The 21,627-nt window shown below is 34.1% G+C and overlaps 2 protein-coding genes across 3 annotated transcripts; both read right to left on the bottom strand.

Annotated features, from left to right (window-relative positions):
* Positions 1 to 16,373: 16,373 nt before the first annotated feature.
* LOC25480352 (uncharacterized) lies at positions 16,374 to 20,290 on the bottom strand. 2 transcript variants are annotated; one of them, XM_013587196.3, is made up of 7 exons: positions 20,050 to 20,290; positions 18,912 to 19,343; positions 18,239 to 18,475; positions 18,070 to 18,128; positions 17,325 to 17,400; positions 16,947 to 17,057; positions 16,374 to 16,827 (listed from the first exon to the last, which is right to left on the bottom strand). In XM_013587196.3, the coding sequence occupies exons 1-7, from the start codon at positions 20,134 to 20,136 to the stop codon at positions 16,690 to 16,692; spliced, it is 1,140 nt and encodes a 379-aa protein (XP_013442650.1). In that variant the 5' UTR covers positions 20,137 to 20,290; the 3' UTR covers positions 16,374 to 16,689. The 2 variants fall into 2 exon arrangements, with proteins under 2 accessions (XP_013442650.1, XP_024630296.1); XM_024774528.2 differs by lacking the exon at positions 20,050 to 20,290 and adding an exon at positions 19,679 to 19,879.
* A 459-nt stretch (positions 20,291 to 20,749) lies between these two features.
* LOC112418238 (uncharacterized) lies at positions 20,750 to 21,447 on the bottom strand. Its single transcript, XM_024774532.1, has 2 exons — positions 21,436 to 21,447; positions 20,750 to 21,184 (listed from the first exon to the last, which is right to left on the bottom strand). The coding sequence occupies exons 1-2, from the start codon at positions 21,445 to 21,447 to the stop codon at positions 20,750 to 20,752; spliced, it is 447 nt and encodes a 148-aa protein (XP_024630300.1).
* Positions 21,448 to 21,627: the final 180 nt, after the last annotated feature.

Below are 21,627 nucleotides of genomic sequence, written 5' to 3'. Positions count from 1 at the left end.
ATAATGTTGAAGATGATTAATTATGTGATTACGTGATAAATGCTTATTAAAGACACAATGATGATTATGTTTTAAATTGATTATGATCAAGACGGATTAGGATGCTATCTTATGATTCTTCATTGCATTGATTAATGTTATTCTGTTATGAAATCTCACCCCTTCTGTTTGAATGTTACCTCGACCGTGGGTAACGTGCAGGTGATCGTGCTTAGTGTGCAGTTGCTTCTGTGAGTGGCCTTGCCTCACTGTGTCGTCTAGGTCGCTCTGATACGTAACGGGATGGGGCTTTATGATCATGCATGCTTCATTCTATTACGTGACTTTTATGCTGTTTATGATTATGAACTAATTTCCTTTAAGATTTAAGATGAGGCCTGCGTGCCAAAACGTTTTATGACTATGATATAATTTCCGCTGCGATGTTTAAGATATTTGGTTAAATCATTATTTAACTGTTTTGGATTACGTTTATGTGATATCCCGTTGTTTACGATGCTTACTCTAATAAATGTTTAAAGAAAATTTCATATTGGGAAAACGGGGTGTTACACTTTACATATTGATTTATTGATTTATGACTAAGTTGTTTGAACTGAATTTATGAGGTGTTTGATGAGGCCTGCGTGCCAAGACAATTTATGTTGAAGATTTTAATCCGCTGCTATTACGTTGATGATTTATATTGAAGGATAAATTATTATTCATCTATTTAAGATTTTTCAGAAGTGTGATATCCCGTTTATGTGATGCTTTAGTCTGATTATTGTTTGAAATTTTTAAGTTGGGAAAACGGGGCGTTACAACGATGCTCTTTGGGCCTATCGGACGGCTTACAAAACTCCCATTGGAATGACCCCTTTTAAACTAATTTATGGGAAATCTTGTCACCTTCCGGTTGAGCTTGAGTACAAGGCCTATTGGGCAATTAGAAACCTCAACTTAGACCTCAATTTAGCTGGTGAGAAAAGAAAACTTCAATTAAGTGAGCTAGAGGAACTTAGGATAGATGCCTATGAGAATTCCCGCATTTACAAGGAAAGAACTAAGAGATGGCATGACAAGAAAATCCTCAAAAGGCACTTCAAAATCGGTGACCTTGTGCTGCTCTTTAACTCTAGGCGCTCTTTCCAGGTAAATAAAGGTCACGATGGTCCGGTCCATTTCAAGTCCGCACGGTCTACCCTTATGGGGCAATTGAGATTTTTTCTGAGGATACCGGATCATTTACGGTTAATGGGAAAAGGCTAAAAATCTATAACAATGGAGATGTAAATGAAGAGATGGCTGATTTTACTCTAAGTGACCCTCCTTGAGGACCTACATCTTCGTTTTTGTCAAGCTAGTGACAATAAAAAAGCGCTTCGTGGGAGGCAACCTAAGAATTTAATTGCTTTCTTTGTTTCCTGTTATTTCCCTTTGTTTTGTAGGTAAATGTCCAAGTATGATGAGAAAATGCAAGAAAAATTGAAGATACAAAAGCCAGAAAGGTGGCACGGCCCGTGCTTAAGTTGGCATGGCCGTTCTTGCTTCCAGCACACAAATTCAAGGAAAACGGCAGAGACTTGGCACGACCCGTGCCTATATTGGCACGGTCGTGCCAACCTGACAGGCCTCCAGGGTCAAATTTTTTACTTCTTTTGGCAAATTGTGAGCTTTCTGCATCCTTTCTCATTTTTCTTCTTGTTTATTCTTCTTCCTCTTTCATTTTTTCCTTTGAATCATTGAGGACAATGCTTCTCCTAAGTGTGGGGGGAGCCTAATAAAGTGTCTTTAGTCGTAGTGTTTCCAAACTCCCATGAACTTTATTCTTTTGTTTTGTTTTATTGCGAAGGACATGAATAAGCAGCTTGTTTTTATTGTTTTATTATGACATAAATTTTTTGTTGTCTCTTCAATGGTCGTTTCTTGTACATAAAAGTGATTTCTTGTGTTGTAAGTGTTCTTTCTATACCCACATCAAGTTTTATTGTGAAATTTCTCCAATAAGAAAAAGCACTTAGTTGCAATCCTTTAGTAAGTGTATGAGTAGGTATTTTAAGGAACACGTTCTAACTTTAATGGTAACTTAGACCCTTAAAAATCTTGAGAGTAAAAGTAGTATAAGTTTGTATGGGAATATTTTTATGTGCTATAGTATGTTAAACCAAAATGGGGCGAAAGGAATATCACCAACACGTGGAGGAAAGGACACCCCCTCACGGACTTCCTTAATGTGGTGATGACTTCTCAAATGAATTGGACATAATTTCCATCAATCCCTCTAAAAAGAGTAAATAATACATCATCAACACATGGAGGAAAGGATACCCCCTCGCTTAGTTCCTACGTGAAGATGATTAAGTTGTAGCACTACTTAGGGTGATCATGGAAACTTGGAGGAAAGGATAACCCCTCGCGGACTTCCTATGAGAAATGATATTCCCTAGGCATCTACAAGCCCCCAAGTATCTAAATTGTCAATTTTAATTTAACTAATTCCCATCTCTATTATATGAAATGAAGAAAGGATTTTTCTCAGTCACTTTAGTGTCAATTTTAATTTAACTAATTCCCATCTCTCTTGTTGTTGGGTTGAATAGGTTCACGAGGATTACTTGAAGTTGTGATTAGTGTAAATTGAAATGAAACCTTAGAGGAGACATAAGCTTTTATTTGAATTGTCATGCGTTAATCTTTTTGTTGCTGCTATGTCTATGTCTTTTGCTTGAGAACAAGCAAAGATTCAGGTGTGGGGGAGTTTGATGAGTCAATAATTATCTGTTTTAACATAATATTTAGTTTCGTTTTAATTAGATTTAAGTTTATTTTATTTTAATATTATTTTCTTTTTCAGCTATTTTACTTCAATTGCATATTATTATATTTCAGGAATGAATATTTGATGGATTGAGCCTTGGAGCAAAAGAAAGGAGATTGATAATTGTTAATCCATCATCTCAAATATCAATTCATAAAATGAAAGTGGAGCTTTCATATTTGAACAAGTGAATTTAGACAAAGATTGTAAAGGCAGCGAAATAGTCTTTACAATCTTTAGGACATATAGTTTTGAACTTCAAGGATTGTTATTGTGATCAAGTCAGTGAAATAAGCTTGGTTGCAACTTAGATCCAAAATCTAATAGTAATCAAGTCAGCGAAATAGACTTGGTTGCGAGAGGAACAAAGAGAAACTGTCTTTAGAAGTTAGGTCTAACATAAGGTTATAAGTTTAATAGTTTGGTTTGTGAAGGACTTGTCAGTTAGATGAACCCATGATCCCAAGGCTCCTTTTAATATATTATCTTTTCAACCGTTTGAAAACCCCAACTTTACATCTTGATTCTCATCTAATCACCAACAAAAGCTAATTGAATTAAACAACTCCCTGTCGGAACGATACTCTTATGTTACTACCTCGATAGAAACGTACACTTGCGGTTTTATCCCATCAACCCTCTAAAAAAGAGGCAGGTATGTACGAAGTCTCTAACTATGATCAACTTGCTGCTAAGGTTGATGCACTAACCCAAAAATTTGAAAAACTAAATGTTAGTGCTGTCACACCTACTCCTACATCTCCTCCCTGTGAAATCTGTGGTATATTTAGTCATATTGGTGCTGATTATCAGTTAGGTAGTGCTGTTAATAGTATTTAGTGTAACGCCCTCTCTAATTATTTGATTATTTTAATGAGTTTAGAATATACTTATATGATTTGTGTGATTTATAATATTTATTTTGATGAGTGATATTTTGATATGTTATATGTTGGTATTTATTAGTATAATATATATATACTATTTGATTTAGAAACATATAAATATATATATATATATATATATATGTTATTTGATTTATAAAGATAAATGTTATTTGTTGTAGAAATATATATGATTTGTTATAGAAATATATGTCATTTGTTATAGAAATATATATGATTTGTTGTAGAAATATATGTCATTTGTGATAGAAATATATATGATTTGTTGTAAATGATTTTTGCTGTTGTGAGTGGATTAGCTCTTATGTGTGTCTTTAGGTGCTCTGATACGTAACGGGATGAGAATTTTAATGTTCTCTTTCTATTCCTTACGTATTGTTTTAAGAAGATTTATGATTATGTTTTTAGATTGGATTATATGAGATAATTATGAAGAGGCCTTCGTGCCAAAGACTATTTTAGATGTTGAAATAAATTCCGTAGCGAAGTATTAAAGATTTAGTTATTGAATTTTAAAGGATAAATAGTTATTTATTCAGTTTATGACCTTAAGAAAAGAATGTGACATTCCGTTTACGTGGAAAACTGATTAGTTTTATGAAATTTTTATGTTGGGAAAACGGGGTGTTACAATTGGTATCAGAGCAGGTCGGTCCGTCCGGCCAAGTAGTTGAGTCAAGTTGTGTCGAGTAATAGTTGTATTACTGTTTTTATGTTGTTTGATTGGTTGTTGTTGTGTTTCTGATTAATAGTAATGTTTATTATGTGATCATGTTTGATTGACTAACTTTGATATGGTTTGCATGTTTTGTTGAAGTTCCTATTTAACTATATATGGTTTAGTATGGTTATGCAATAATTGAATTTATTTCTTGTGTGCTTTGAATTTCGAGGACGAAATTCTTTTAAGGGGGGAGAGTTGTAACGCGCTCTCTAATTATTTGATTATTTTAATGAGTTTAGAATATACTTATATGATTTGTGTGATTTATATGATTTATTTTGATGAGTGATATTTTAATATGTTATATGTTGGTATTTATTAGTATAATATATATATATATACTATTTGATTTAGAAATATATATATATATATATATATATATATATATATATATATGTTATTTGATTTAGAAATATAAATGTTATTTGTTGTAGAAATATATATGATTTGTTATAGAAATATATGTCATTTGTTATAGAAATATATATGATTTGTTGTAAAAATATATGTCATTTGTTATAGAAATATATATGATTTGTTGTAAAAATATATGTCATTGCTATAGAAGAATAAATGATTTGTTATGCAAATATATATATATATATATATATATATATATATATATATATATATATATATATATATATATTGGGATAGAATATTAAGATTGAGATTTAAGAGAAAAATAAGTAGGTTAAGATTTTTATAAAAAGGAGAGAAAACCTAGTTTTAGAAAAACAATTGCACGAACGACTGTTTTTGGAAAAAGGAGGAAAAAGTCAAGAGAAGAGGGAGAAGACCTAGAGGCTGTGATTTTCATTCTTTAAGGTAAGGGTGGGACTAACATTCAATCTTCTTAAGCCTATGATTCTGAATTTGTGATTTAACATGTTGTTGTTCTTAGGTTGGATAATTGGGATTAGGTTTTGATTATTGATTTTTGAATTGAAAAGTGTAGAAACCATTGAAATAGTGTTAAGAATTGAAGTTCAGGCTGTAGAATAAACCTAGGTTGAGTTTCCTATCAAATTTGGAATTTTGTTTGATGAAATTGGGGCTTTTGGAGTGAAAACTGGTCTGTTCCCGTTGATTTGTCCGTCGCAACTCGCCTCGCGAGCTGCACTTTGACAGCATTCCCTGTTTCGCGTTCTTGCGTCTTTTTCATACGTTTCTGTTTTGAATTGGCCTTTGGTGTAAATATGAAAGTTGTAGATAATTGTGTTATCTATCCAGTGGCTTTGGTTTGACATGAAAATAATTTTTGGTGTTTGAGATATTGTAACACCCCGTTTTCCCAACATAAAAATTTCGCATAATTAATCAGAGTAAAGGACCTTAAACGGAATGCTACACTTCTTTCAAACGTAAATATAGTAAAATTACTATTCATTTTCAATCGTTTCATAATACCAAATTAAATCTCAATGCAGCGGAAAATATCTTAATAAAACATCATGTTGGCACAACGGCCTCAATTTAAACAACTTAATAAAAATCCAGTCTAAACAGTCTTCAACATAAAAGTCATAATAAATTACGTAACTTATGGAAAACAATAAAGATCCCCATCCCGTTACGTATCAGAGCGACCCTAGACAACACGTGAGGAGTCACTCACTTCAACAACTATTCTTGATTACCTGCAAGTTACCCATACGAAGGGCAACATTTCCAAGCAGAAGGGGTGAGATTCACAAACAATAATATTAAGCATATAATTCATCAATTACATTTAACAACTTAAACTTCATCAATTTATAATAATAATCCTTTGTATAGTACTTCATTAAATCATCAATCAACTTCTAGTCAATCTTAATATCATATTCATCACATCATGTACATTCATGATATAACAATATAATCATCACATCATAAACATCTTCTCATAATAATATAGACAACACAACATAATCATCATCTTATAATAATGTAAACAGCAACAAATCATCATAATAATGTTCCTACTTCTTTAACTTTAGTAACACTTACTAATTCAACCAACAACGACGACCACAACAAGATTCTACAACAACGACAACAACTCACTCAACAACAACGACAACTCACTCAACGACAACAACAACAACAACAACTCATTCAACAACAACAACAACTTAATCAACAACAACGACAACTCTCTTAACAACGACGACAACAACTTAATCAACAACGACAACTACAATATGCATGTGGCACCAACCAGGGCATCAAGCCCCCAACGTATTGAGCGTAAATAGGCTCACAGGGCATCAAACCCTCAACTTACAGGGCATGCAGCCCTGAACATAATATGTATAAATATACATTATAGGGCATCAAGCCCTCAACTTAAATGAGTATGCAATGGACTCACATTTGTGTATATAAAACTACAACTCAGCAACCTCAACGACAACGTAGACAACGACAACAACAACTGTGCATAAATAATTATGACTTACTCCACAACTTGGTCAACTTAATGATATTAATAATCAACAACAGCAGAGACAGCAACATAAGCAACTTGCAACATACCAATATTAATAATAACAACTTGAATGATATAAACAACGATACTTTCTATATCATACATTTTCCACATAAAATATATAGCTTAAATTAACCAACAACATCAATTATATTAGTTTAGATTGACTGAGAGGCTATACCTTTATAAACAACTTCCATTCCTACCCCAAGGACCAACTCATGAACTCATTGGACCCTTTATACAACGTTATTTCCTTCCTAAAAACATCTCTAGATGGTTAGGATAAAGTCCCTACACTTAGGAAGAAGTTTGGAAGCAATTGGAGTGAAGAAAATTGCATTTTTAAGGTTTCTTGGATGACAGAATCGTGGCACGTTGGTCTCCCATCGTGGCACGATTTTTCCAGATTCGACAGACGACTTCAGATTTTCAACCTTCACGTTTTCGCACATAAAAATCAAACCGTTAACCCGTTTTCGATGCCGTTTTCGCCTAAACGCTCCTGACACTTAGCTCTATCATAATCTACAAAAAGATTCAAGTTTCAACCACCCAAAAATCGATTTCCAAAACCTCACATAATCACTTATTTGCATAAACGTTTAGACACTGACTACTCAAGCGAAAATCCCAATTTTCATCAACCCAAACCCAAAAACTTGTTCTAATCATTGTACTATGAACAATCTAAGGTCTGAACATTGTTTCTTCATTAATTCAACGGGTTTCCAACATCTAATCGACCAATTACAACCTCTAACCCTAATTTCACAAATTCGCAAAACTACATGTTAAATCCAATTTCAAAATCATAGGCTTAAGAAGATTGAATGTTAGTCCCACCCTTACCTTAATTTCGACGAACAGCTCTACAGAAATCGGACTCCTTCTTGGCTCTTCTCTTAGCTTTCTCTTGGTTTTTCTCCCAAAACTCTGTTTGTACGTGAAACAGTTTCTGACTTCTCTCTTTTTTTTCCACTTTTCTTTTCTAAACCTAATTCAACTTCTTCTATTTCCACTTAATCCCACACAACTCCTTATTTCTAAATCAGCCCCTTGAACTCCAAATATTCTAAATTCCCACTTATTCTATTAAATAGTAAAATAACTCATTTAATAAAATATAACACACCACATAATCAACATAATTATATAAAATCATATATAAAAAGACTTTAAATCAACCAATAATAATTAAATAAAATTGGGGCGTTACAGATATGATGAAAATACTCCAAGGAGGTCTTAGTGAACTTTTATGAATTTCAGCACAACTTTGTCCGAATTTGAAATGAAAACTGATATTGATTGGTACAGAATTGGTCTTAGGTGTAAACACAAAAGTTGTAGTTATGGATGTTAGCTTTCTAATGCCATTGGTCTAACGTCAAAACGATTTATAGAACTTGAGTTATGGTCAAATTATTACACGTAGGTCACAGTGAAATCTTAAGAAAATTCAGGATAACCATTTCTAAGTTAATCCAAAACTTATGGGATAATACCAACCCTCAAAACTAGAATTTCTATGAGTTCAATTAAGGTGTTTAAGAGTATAATAATATGATTTAGTGTTGGGGTAGGAATGTGGGTTGAATATAATATTACTGATGATCTGTGAAACTATTATAATATGATTTAGTGTTGATAGTAATGTAATATATTTGTATATGCATTATGTGAATTATATATGATGTTTAAGTTGTTGTTGATTATCATTTGATATTGTTATATCTTGAGATGTTTACGTGTCGCCTATGTTGCTGTTGTTGGTTATGTGAAATATTTATATGCCTTATGTGGAAGATGTATGATGTTTAAGTTGTTGATGCTTCACATTAATATTGTTATGTTGTGAATTGCTTGTATTGTTTCTGTTGCTGTTATGAACTGCTAAGTTGTTTGTAATGTGATTTAATGATTAAATGCATTACTTGAAATATTATTGAATGATCAAGATGTTGTTGAAATGAATTGTTATTAAGCTTGATGTGATTTGATTATGCTGCAATTGTTATTTAACTAAGTTGCATGAGTATGAATAAGTTGATGATGAACTCCAAATTATTGGATGTATAAGTGATAAGTGGATTAAGGTGTCTTGTTGATAGAGTCCATGCATTAGCATTCATTGAGCTTTGTCCTCACCATGATTAGGAGTTTTGTCCTCCACACGATTAGGAGCTTTGTCCTCCACACGATTAAAGTATATTAATACTTATGATGACGATTGGTACCACATGCATATAAGTGTCTAAGTTGCATTGTCGCATCTGTCGAGTCAAAGTCGTTGTTGATGAATTATCATCATGAGTTGCTAAGTTGTCGATGAATTATCATCTATGAGTTGTCAAGTTGTCTTCTACCCATGTGTTGTTAAAGAAGTATCTATGAAGATTATACGATGTTTATGATGTGAATTATATGATGTTGACTAAGATGTTGCTATGTTGTTTAAGATATTGATTATGATATTGTTATGTGGTTATGATGTTGTATATGATACTGATTATAATGTTATGATGTTGTTTACGATGATTATGTTGTGATTGATTATTATCATAAAGTGATGATTAGGTTGTGTGGTCTAAGTTATTATGTGATGATGATTATATTGTGTTGTTTAAGTTATTAAGTGAATATTATGTTATGTTGTTGTTATATTTTTATAAGATGATGAATATGTTATTGTTATATTTTTATAAGATGATGAATATGTTATTGTTATATTTTAAAAGATGATGAATACGTTGTTGTTATATTATTATATTATGACCAGATGATGTATATGTTGTTATTATATTATTATAAGATGATGATTTATGTTGTATTGTATATGATTATTATTATTAAGCGATGATTATGTTGTGTCGTATATGATTATTAATATAGTGAGATGTTGATTACATTGTGTTGTTTTAAAGTTATTAGTGATGATGATTACATGATGATATCTATGAGTTGTTAAGTGTACTTGATGATGTTTATGTTAAGTTGATAGCTGTCTTTTATTCATGAATTGATAATGAGATGTTTGATGAATAAGTATTATTATGAATTGATGATGTTACGTATAGTTTCTAAGTTGTCTTCTATTATGAGTTGCTAATGAGATGCTTGGTGGAGAAATGTTATTACGAATTAATGATGTTGTTATGTTGTATATGAATTAGAATTAATGATGTTGTTATGTTGTATATGAATTATGATTAACATGTTGTTATGTTGTATATGAACTGTGATGTGATGATCTATGTTAGTTATAATTTGGTTATTATGTTTTATATGACGATGTTTATAATATGATGAATATGAAGTAAATGATAATTAAAAGTTGGTTGAGTTATTAAGAATTATTACATGAAGAATTATTATTACTAATAGATGAAGTTATTTATGTTGTTAAATATAATTATTGAATTATATGCTTGATATTATTGTTTTGTGAAATCTTACCCCTTCTGCTTGGAAATGTTGCTCTTCGTATGAGTAACTTGCAGGTGATCGAGTTTAAGTTGCTGTTAGATTGCTGTTGTGAGTGGATTAGCTCTCATGTGTGTCTTTAGGTGCTCTGATACGTAACGGGATGAGAATTTTAATGTTCTCTTTCTATTCCTTACGTATTGTTTTAAGAAGATTTATGACTATGTTTTTAGATTGGATTATATGAGATAATTATGAAGAGGCCTTCGTGCCAAAGACTATTTTAGATGTTGAAATAAATTCCGCTGCGAAGTATTAAAGATTTAGTTATTGAATTTTAAAGGATAAAGAGTTATTTATTCAGTTTATGACCTTAAGAAAAGAATGTGACATTCCGTTTACGTGGAAAACTCTGATTAGTTTTATGAAATTTTTATGTTGGGAAAATGGGGTGTTACATTTAGCAAATGAACTATACTCAATACAACCAAGGAATGAGGCCAAACCAAAATTTTACAAAAATCCCCAAGGTTCCAATGGACAAGTAGCACCACCTGGCTATATAAACAACTAGAGGGTTGCTCAGAAATCAAGTTTGGAAATTTTATTGGAAAACTGCATGATGAGCCAAAATAAACAACTTCAAGAGCTCAAAAACCAAACGGGACTTCTGAACGATTCTCTCTCCAAACTCAATACTAAGGTAGATTCTATCGCGACACACACTAAAATTCTTGAGACCCAAATCTCCCAAGTGGCCACCTCTTCTCAAACACCGAGAGTCTTTCCTGGTCAAACCGAAGCCAACCCCAAAGCTCATGTCAATGCTATTTCTTTTGGGGGTAGTAAGTTAGAAGAGACCGTTGCTAAAGTTAAAAATACCAAGGGAGAGAGTGTTAAGCTTTTAGGTGAGAAAGATGTGATAGAAAGTGAGAAACTGCATGATAAGAACAAAGCTCCTTCCCTATTAAGGTTTGTTAAGCTTAACTTGGAGGCTCAATTCAATAAATTTGTGAACATACTTAAGAAGATTTGCATTAAAATTCCCTTTGCTGAAGTTTTGTCTCGAATGCCTCAATATAATAACTTTTTAAAAGAAATTTTTTCAAAGAAAAAGGCTATGGAGCACAATGAGACAATAGCTTTGACAAGGGAAAGTAGTGCTATCATCAAGAAGCCACCTCCAAAGCTTAGAGACCTAGGTAGTTTTTTCATTCCTTGTGTGATTGGGAGTGAGACCTTAGACAAAGCCTTGTGTGACCTAGGTTCTAGTGTTAGTTTGTTAGCTTTATCCCTCTTTAAGAAGACGGGAATAGGAGAGTTGAAACCTACCGAAACAACGTTGAAGTTAGTTGATCGTACTACTATCCAACTTGTCGGATATGTTGAGGACATCCCCGTTTAGATAGAAGGGATAGACATCCCGACTGATTTTTTGGTGCTTGACATAGAAGAAGACAATGAGTGCCCTATAATTTTAGGACGCCCTTTTCTCGCTACTGCGGGTGCTATAGTTGATGTTAAGAATGCTAGGATTGTTTTTCAAGTGAGTGATGAGATGGTAGGATTTGAGTTGGAGAATGTTATGAAAGGTCCCGCTCTTTATTCTTGTTGCATGATTAAAGATCATGATGTGAAAGAACGCTTCTTAGCATCATCTACACAATATGATCTCTTTGATCCTTTCTAAGGATACTTTCTAACCGTTAAGCTAATGACTATAAAGGAGCGCTTCGTGGGAGGCAACCCACGCATTTAACTGTTTTTTGTTTTGCTTGTTTTTTATGTTGTTTTAAGTTGTTTTGTAGGTAATTGTCCAAGCATGATTCAAGAAAATGAAAATTTTTGAACCCCGGACTCCAGAACCTTGGCACGGCCCGTGCTACCACTGGCACGGCCGTGCCAGACCTTGCCAAGCCAAAACCCTCCAAACTCCAGAAACATGGCACGGCCCGTGCCAACAGCTGGCACAGCCGTGCCCGACCCAGGTGAGCATAACCACATTTTTTGTCATTCTTCTTCCCTCATTCTCTAACACAAACATATCTCCTCCTTCAAACTTCTCTCTACAAATTCCTTAACCACAAAACTTCAAACCTTCATATCTCCATCAAAACTTCACCAATTCACAAAATTTCTTCAGCCAATCAATCACAAACACCATTCCAATCATCACCCTCCAATCAAAAACAACTTTCATCCACCCAAACCAAAAATCAACAAAATTCGTAGCCTTCATTAACCTAATCCAAAAACCACAAATTAATCACCAATTTCCACATCCCAACTCATAAAACTTACCCAACCTTAACCCCATAACTAAACCAACCTTTTTCCACCAAAAACATTCCCAAAACCCAACCTTCACCAAAACCACACCAAGTCAAACCAAGGTCAAGACAATGGCTTCCAAAAGAGGTGGAAAAAAAGGAGCAAGCTCTTCCAGAGGACCTCCCCAAAATAAGAAAGCACCAGCAAAAAATCATGGGGTAATCTTCAAGGATAAAGAGCAAAAGGATAGGTATAAAATTCTTATCTCTAAACCTTTACACCCTTGTAGATACCCCGATTCTTATAGTTTGGATGTGCTAGGAATCAGAGAGAATGTGTTTAACTTGCTAGGAAACCTAGGATGGGTTGAAATGCTTAGACCTATGAAGGGGTTTGAAAACTTCACTTATGAATTCTTGAGTTCTATTGAATACAAGAAAGATATGATGAATTTTAATAACCCCGATCATAGAGTCTTCTTCCAGCTTTTGAATGTTGATTACGAGATGACTCTTGAAAATTTTTGTTTAGAGATGGGCTTCGCAAATGTGGGGTTCACCCATGACTCTTGGAATCAAAATCTCAAGCCGGAATATAACGCCCTAGTTGTTATTTAATTATTTTTTGTTGATTTAAAGTCTTTTATATGTTTTTAAATGATTTATGTTGATTTTATTGTGTGGTGTATTTTATTGAGAAGTCAGAAACAGTTTCACGTACAAACAAGTTTTCGGAGAAAAACCAAAAGAAAGCTAGGAAAAGAGCGAAGTGAGGAGAATCAGATTTTTGGTAGAGTTTGATTCATTAATCTAAGGTAAGGGTGAGGCTAACTCTCAATGATTATAGATGTATGATTCTGATTTTGGGAATTGGGGTTAGGTTTTGATCATAGATTTTGAATGGAAGAGTGAAGGAAATCATGGCATTAGTGTTAGATTGCGTACAGATCATAGGTATAATCATATAGCATTGTTGTAATCAGTTTTGGGGAATGAATTGGGGAAAATTGGGACTTTTGGTGAAAAACTTCAGAATTCACGTAGTCTGGTCTGTCGCGAATCGCCATGGCGAAGAGATATTTCGCCTGGCGGATCATCCTAGTGGTTGCTCGCCACTTGCTCGCCATTTGCTCGCCAGGGCGAGCTGTTCAGTAGAATTTTCCCGAAAGCACCCATATTTTTCTCGCCATGGCGAATTGCCTTTTTCTTGAGTTCGCCAAGGCGAGCATTGTATTCGCCTGGCGAAAGTGCACATAAGCTGAAGCCACTTTTGAGTTTTGTGTACCCAGTCGTATGTACAGTCTAGTTGATCCTTTTGGTTGCAATATTGATTAATTATGTTATTTCTACTAGAGTTGTTGATTTGAATATGATTGATTATTGATTGTTGTCCTATGTATAATTATATTTAAATAAATTATACAAGTTGTTGAATACCATTGTACAAAATTTGTTGTGTCACAAGTTGACAATGTTGAAGTGTAAGTCATATTTAAATATGAATTGTTGTGTAGTAGATGTTGATGTCCATGTTGTCGTTGTTGTAGTTGAGTTGTATGTTGATATACACAAAGTTGAGTCCATTGCATACTCATAAATTGTTTAGGGCTTATGCACTGTGAATGCTTAGTCATTCAAACTGTTGAGGGCTCATGCCATGTGAATACTTAATTATTCAACTGTTGAGGGCTCATGCCCTGTGAATGCTAGCTCATTCAAATTGTTGAGGGCTCATGCCCTGTGAATGCTCGTTCATTCAAACGCGTTAAAATTGTACCACATGCATGTGCATTGTCGCATTTGTTGTTGACTCGTTGCATTGTCGTTGTGTCATTGTATAGTCGTTGTTGTTGGTTGAAGATGTAGATGTTGTTAATGTTGATGATATATGAAATATGACTATTGAAATACAATCCTCTTAATTTCCAATAAGGCTAGTAACATTCACAACCCCGTGCTTAGGTACCTTCAAAGAGTCATGGCTTGTACCATTTGGGGTGGGAAAGAGGTAGGAACAACTAGGACGGATGAACTCTTTATGCTTTGGGCAATGCTTAGTAACAACCCTGTGAATACTTGTTTCTACTTGCTTGATTGCCTTGCCTCTATAGGTGCTAGGCCTGACAATAGAGCTAAGATATTGATAGGTGGTATCATTACCTTCATTGCTAGGAAGTTTGGAGTGGGTGAGGACGAATGGATAAATCCAATTGAGGGCAACAATAGGCTTAACATTGAAACCCTCATTTCTATGAACTTCATTAAGCATCGTCCACCCATGACTTATGCACTCAAACTCAATATGCCTCTTTTGTTTCTACTTCCTAACCCATCTCGCACTAACACCGAGGTGGAAGCAAATTTGTTGTATGTTGGTGATGGTTCACAGCTACATGAAGGTGCAAACTTGCACCATGAAGAGGGGCACCATGACCATGATGCTGAAAATGAAAGATGGGCATGGATGCAAACTGAGGTACAAAGGATAAGCACCGAGCAACAAGGCAAGGTGTTGAACTATCCGGGCTAAGAAATGATGTCCTACGGGGCAACCGCATATCCGAAGAGAATAATTAAATTCTTCGGAACATGATGCAACATCTCAACCTCCAAGGTCCTCCCTATGGACCTCAATGAAAAATGTGAGCTTTCCTCTTCCTCTCTTCCCTTATCTCTTCTCTCTCTACTCCTCCTACTTCTTCTTCTTCTTCTTCTTCTCCTTTATTTTTCTTATTTTGAATCATTGAGGACAATGCTTCTCCCAAGTGTGTGTGTGTGTGTGTGTGTGTGTGTGGGGGGGGGGCTAATAAAGTGTCTTTAGTCGTAATATTCCAAACACCCTTGAACTTTATTCTTTTTTTTTTGTTTAATTGCGAAAGGCATGATTAAGTAGCTTGTTTTTATTGAAAATTATGACATAAATTTTTGCTGTCTCCTCTAAATTGGTTGTTTCTTGTACACGAAAGTGAACTCTTGTGTTTTAAGTTTTCTTGATATACCCACATCTTGTTTTATTGTGAATAATTCTCCAATGAGAAAAGCACAAGTTGCATCCCTTGAGCATGTGTATGAATAGGTATTTTAAGAAAGCACGTTCTAATTTTAGTGGTACGTTAACCTTTAAAAGTCTTTAAAGTAAAAGTAATATAAGTTTGTGTGGAGAATAAATAGATAAATCAAAGTGGGGCGGAAGCAAATTTAATTGTAAAAGAGACATCACTGGATCATGGAGGAAAAGATACCCCCTCGCTAACTTCCTACGAGAATGTGATGTTTCTCTAATAACTCAAAGTAGCTTCCACAAATCCTTCTAAAAGTTATGCAACATCGGTGCATAGAAATTAATCTCTTTATTTAAAAAAGTTATCTTCTCTCTTTCATTTATACAATTTTGTAAACTTATGAGAATTGATCAACTGAATTATTATTCTCTTTGAGCCAAATGAAATATATTGTGTCATACTGTCATTATCAAGTGCGTACTAAACAAATAACAAGATAAACTACTATTCATAGTTATCTTGTGCTCGTGAAACACATGATAAGAACCAAACACACACTTATGTTGTAACAAACTAAAAGGATAAAGAAAACAGAAGGTTATAATATACAAAAGACAAAAGTCTGGGTTTAAATTTCAGTCTGCACCCACAATTGCAATAAAAAGATTTTAAGGTCTCTGCAATAGAATTGCAGCTACAATTTCGATTATATCAACCTCATCTTCTGGTAAAATAAAGATTCGCAACAAACAACCACATCCGCAACCTCAATGTAAAAACATGGACAAAAGTATCACGAGCGAAAACTGCATGTACCATATTGCACAGGGTCATATACCATATTGGAATGTAGCCATATACATGCATGTACCAAAATGCTTCACAAGTCATTTTCATGAAGCTATGATATATCTATACTTAAGGATTTAAATTCAACTATAAAACTTTGTAGTTCTGATTGCAGTGTAATCAAACTGTAACCTAACTACAACTACAATTTAAAACCTTGTTCGGAGTTTACATATAATCTATGACAACAAGAAGAGGTCACATTATCCAATGATACTGTATTCTCATTTAAAACAAAACTTAGTAATTTCTTTCATGTTGGATTCCATGCTGAATATTTGGAGATGTATTTTCATATGTAGTAAGTATCTCAGCAGATAAAGAGGCTTTGCTTTGTACTACACTAGAAGTGACTCTTGTTCCTGGTGTCAGTGATTTCTGCAAGAAAACAGCAATTGAATTATTATCAACTCTTTGAAGCCTATGGACAATTAATTATAACTTGTTCTCAGATACATGGTTTTGATCTTTGTTTATAAAAAATTGTGGTAATGTACCTCTTTTGTCCCTCTATTAGAACCTTCTCCTTCCTTGTTAAATTCGGGTAGTTGCCTCGGTTTGAAACAAAAGCATAGTCTTGGTTTTATAGTCTTTGTCTGTGCTCTCTCCTGCATGTAAGAGAATTGAACAATACAAATTAAGTTAAACGAACCTACGATGTCATCGGTAATGGTAATAATTTGATAAAATAAAAGCAATTAAGTGTGATGAAATGTATCAGTGTCGTGTCGTGTCAAACACCAAACACACTTTCAATCTGAAGTGTCAGTACTACAAAAAAGTGTCAGTACTTTTCCAAAGTTTCTGAATTGGTGAAGATCAATAGGCAAATGATTAATAGAATCAGAAAGGAAAAGTAGGGAATAGAGTTTTGCCTTCTTTCTACATGCATCCCTATCTTCGATCCTTAAGCTTAACAGGGATGATATAATTGGTGATTCCATATTTTTTCTGCATACATTTAAAACATTGGAAATGTCAGTCTTGAAACAATATCAACAAAATGAATGAAACCTTCAAGCTATAGATGTTACTGCTGGTAAAGATAGTTGTAGCACGGACACTTCAAATTGAAGTTGTGTCCATGGTACAACTTCACGATACCTACACGTAATTAATCGATTTCTTTCTAAGTATTACAGGTGTATGTATCAATAACGTGTCCGGTATCCGTGTCTGGGTTAGTGTTTCATAGGTACTTGCAACATTAGTGACTAATGAAGAACACACATATACACATGGACACCAATCACAACATTAACATGTTCACACCAGTAATAGTGGCAAAATTGAAATAATTCAATTCAATGTAATCAAAAGCAGCGGTAGTCATTAATACTATAATTTTTTTTGAAGTTACAAACTTACAAAGGGCAAGCTCAATGTAGGTCTATGTGTAAAATAAATAGATAATTTATACTGCAAAATTTACATGTAAAATAGCATAATGTGATGATCTAGAAAATAGTTGCAACAAAACATTCTGTCACAGACATGGATAACAGACGTGGAAATGATACCTCGGCATCAATCATAATTTGGAACAAAAATTAACTAAGCCGATGTTGTGTCGGTGATACATATGTCATATGATTTACATCTCTTTAACGTAAAATGTACCTTTTCTGTTCAGTTAGTGGAGAAAATGAAGGGTGCTTTTGCAGCTCATTCTTGGAGGTCTGAAATTGAATAATGGATCACTTTAGCAATTAAAACAACTTTGAAGATCATAGCAAAATGGAAGTTGAAGGTCTTGTAATAAGATGATATAAAATTGAAGTTTGAATACCTTTGTTGGTGTTGTTATAGGAGTCCATCTATCCTTTGAAGCTGTGGAAGAACCAGAACCAACTCTTGTAGTTTCAAATTTCCTCATTACAGATGAAGTCAATCTATTAATTTCTCTAATGACTGCAAACTTTACTGACATGTGAAGTGACTTCGATTTTGATCTCTTCTTTCTTAATGAAGCCTTGTTATTCATTGGGGTAGCAATATTTGAAACAATAGGATCTGTGGAACCTTTCTGCAATAACAGCTATTATGTAAGTGCCATGTTCGTAAATGATTGAAAGAGTAAAAAGACTACTGACAACAACAGTACCGCACTTTAACACAAGTGGTCGGTGTGCAGTGTGTGTGAGGATACCGAGTTCAATGCCTACCACTAAAAAGTAGATTCCTTGCTATAAAAAGATTCCTGGAACAAAATCAACGAAAACGGATTTTGTGCGGTAAAGAATCCCATGCATTGACACAAATAGAAGCTTAGCACCGCCGAATCTTCATCATATGGCTCAGATTTCAAAAGAGCATTTAAATATTTACCGAGGTCAAAATCTAAACGGTGCCGAACTACTGACTGCATGAACGCAGGAGATCTTTGCCTATAAGAAATCTTGATCCTAAATCAACTAAATTAAATTCATCTTTGGTGTGTCAAATTAAGTTTTTCCACTAACCTTTACATTTAAGTCCTTATCACCAAGCTGGTTTTGCATTGAATTCCCTACAAGGGTTTGCTGCTCCTTCTCAAGTTGAGTTACATCTACCTTGTTTCCACTTTCAGGTAAACTTGTCTCAACAAGTTTAGGTTTTAGACTTGTTAACTGTGAATTGTTGGTGTTATCAACTTCTGCCTCATCATGTTCTTCCATTTCGAGTGAATCACTTTTTTCTTGTTCAAGTAATGCAGCTGCTTTTTGAGCTGCAAGTTTCTTGTAATGAGCTTCAAAGAAAGCTTTCTTCTCTGCAACCGAACCCGGTTTTGAATACCTCTCTGCCTCTTCGACATAACGGTTGGTTGAGAATGTTGACCATTTCTCCCATGCTAGTGACTCTGTCGTGAACCTCCCAAACGACACTGATTCCCCAAGTACTTTAATTGGGTTGTCCTAAAACAAACAATTTTCTCATGTTTTTCAATTCAAACATTCATAAAACATAGTTGATTATATAGCACTATGTTATGAAAACTGAACTCATAAAAAATGATTAACAACGAGGCTGCAATAGTGAAGAAACAATGATCATAATAGTTGGTGTCTCAGTTATCAGGATGCAACTACAATTGAGGTCAGATCAGCTTTATTTGGCTGTAATTCTCGATAATATCAGTAAATGCCATCGATGTAGCGCCGTAGCGGTACAATCATTGATATGGAAATGTAGTTTTTAGTTAAAGCTATTAACTTATATTTGATCAAGGCACTATGTTATGAAAACTAACCTCGTAAAAAACAACTAACAACTAGGTTTTAAAAAACAGTCTGCAACTGTAATTTTGTCCAAAACACTACGATTTTTGATATCTCAGAGTTATCACAACAAAACCAAAATGGACATTAGATGATTTTATTTGACAGCAATTCTCAGTAATATCAGCGAATTTACCACGAATAATTTGGAAATTTATTTATTAAAAATTAAACAAATTTTCCAAATCCATATATACAATAACTAAAAAAGTGTTAAACTATTAGGCCTAAATTGAGAACAGAAACAAACAATTGAAAGGATCAGAAGATAGATTATAGAAATGAATAATCCAATAGTACAAAATCTAGTTGAATGAAGTGACATAAAAAAAAATAAACTGACCTTGTTGGATTCATTGGAAAAGCCAGAGGAATAACAGAATGGTTGCGTGAGACAAGTTGATGACTCTCCCATGTTTCTTTGCAACATTCCAAACCTCGAAAAGATCCTTAACTTCACTACAAAAAAACAGTACTTAAATATTCTACAATGAATACTACTACTAGATTTTATTTATTTATTCTCTTTGTTTGTATTATTTTATTTAATGTGGCTGTTCTCATTGATTTGTGCAAGTGCAACCGTTCGAATTTTGAATTTTCAAATGAAAAAAAGCTGTGTAAAGTTTAAGTAACCCATGTGATGCATAAAGTAGGAATTTTAAAAGTCTTCGAAGATACATTCAAAAGGAGCGTTTAGGCGTTAGATATTGCAATCTAATATAGTTTGGTAGTGGGGTCCACTAATCATGTGTCGAGGTGACTCTCTATCTTTGTCATGTTGGTATGGGCCCACTTTAGGTTCCTAAAATTCGGTCCGCTAATCATGTTTGTGTATGGTGTTTTTAGATTATGAAAATGATAAAAAATTATTAAAAAAATTGATAAAAAAATGTTTGAATAGTTTAGAATGATTTCTTTAGGTGTGGTATCAAAATACTATTATTTTGTCTTGTTTTTTTTTTTTTTTTACAAGGGAAAAGAAACGAAAAGCAAAAAAACAGAAAATAGAAAAGAAAAAAAAAAAAAAAGAACTAGGCTAACTAGCCCCTAGAGAAGAGAGTTTCCCAAGCACCAACTTTAATCAGTTGAATCATCCCATCAGGAGGTGAGACATGAATCGTCAACACAGAGTCCGAAGCCGCTCCCAACATTTCAAGAAAATCTGCGCAGTAATTTCCCTCACAAAGAGTGTGAAAAACAGAAGCCTTGCTGGTAATGACGAGGTCCTTTATGTCTTGAATGAGAGTGGCATAGACATGAAACTTCATGGAAGGTCCATTGATGAGACTAACATAGTGGAGAGAGTCGAAGTAGCACACAAAATCAGATATTCCCATATCTGAAATCATTCGCAGACCTTGAAAGATGGCATGGAGTTCGGCCAAAAGAATGTCAGACGTGTTGGTAATGTTCCCGGGGAAACCAGAGTTAAATAATCCCGCAATGTTCCTAATGAGGCCGTTGAATCCGGTAGGCTAAGGGTTGCCAAGACAACTCCCGTCAACATTGAGAATATAACAAGAGTGGTTGTCGCAATTCCATTTTACCACGGTGTCGGTCGCTTGAGAAAGGGAGTTATACAGGAAGGTTGTGCGGTTAACATCAATAGAGTTTTGAATATTGAATGCAAGTCGATTAAGAGACCACTCCTCATTGTTGAGACACATTAAATTGCGGTGACGCCAAGCCCACCAAACCCATGCTGCGAAGGTAAAAGATTGAGTACCTGTGAGGCCATATTTTAACCAAACATAGGTGCTTGTATCCGCAAAGAAAGCATTCGAATTGAAACCGAAATGGAGCCAAATCTTTGAGGAGTGAGGACAGTCACGAATATTGTAACGCCCTATTTATTCATTTAAATATTTTGGTTGATTTTTGTTGATTTAAAGTCTTTTATATGACTTATATGAATTAT

This window comes from Medicago truncatula, chromosome 7 (assembly GCF_003473485.1).
Source record: "Medicago truncatula cultivar Jemalong A17 chromosome 7, MtrunA17r5.0-ANR, whole genome shotgun sequence".
Classification (NCBI taxonomy): Eukaryota; Viridiplantae; Streptophyta; class Magnoliopsida; order Fabales; family Fabaceae; genus Medicago; species Medicago truncatula.
The sequence above is the reverse complement of the archived record's forward strand: the minus strand, read 5'-3'. Positions and strand labels throughout refer to the sequence as shown.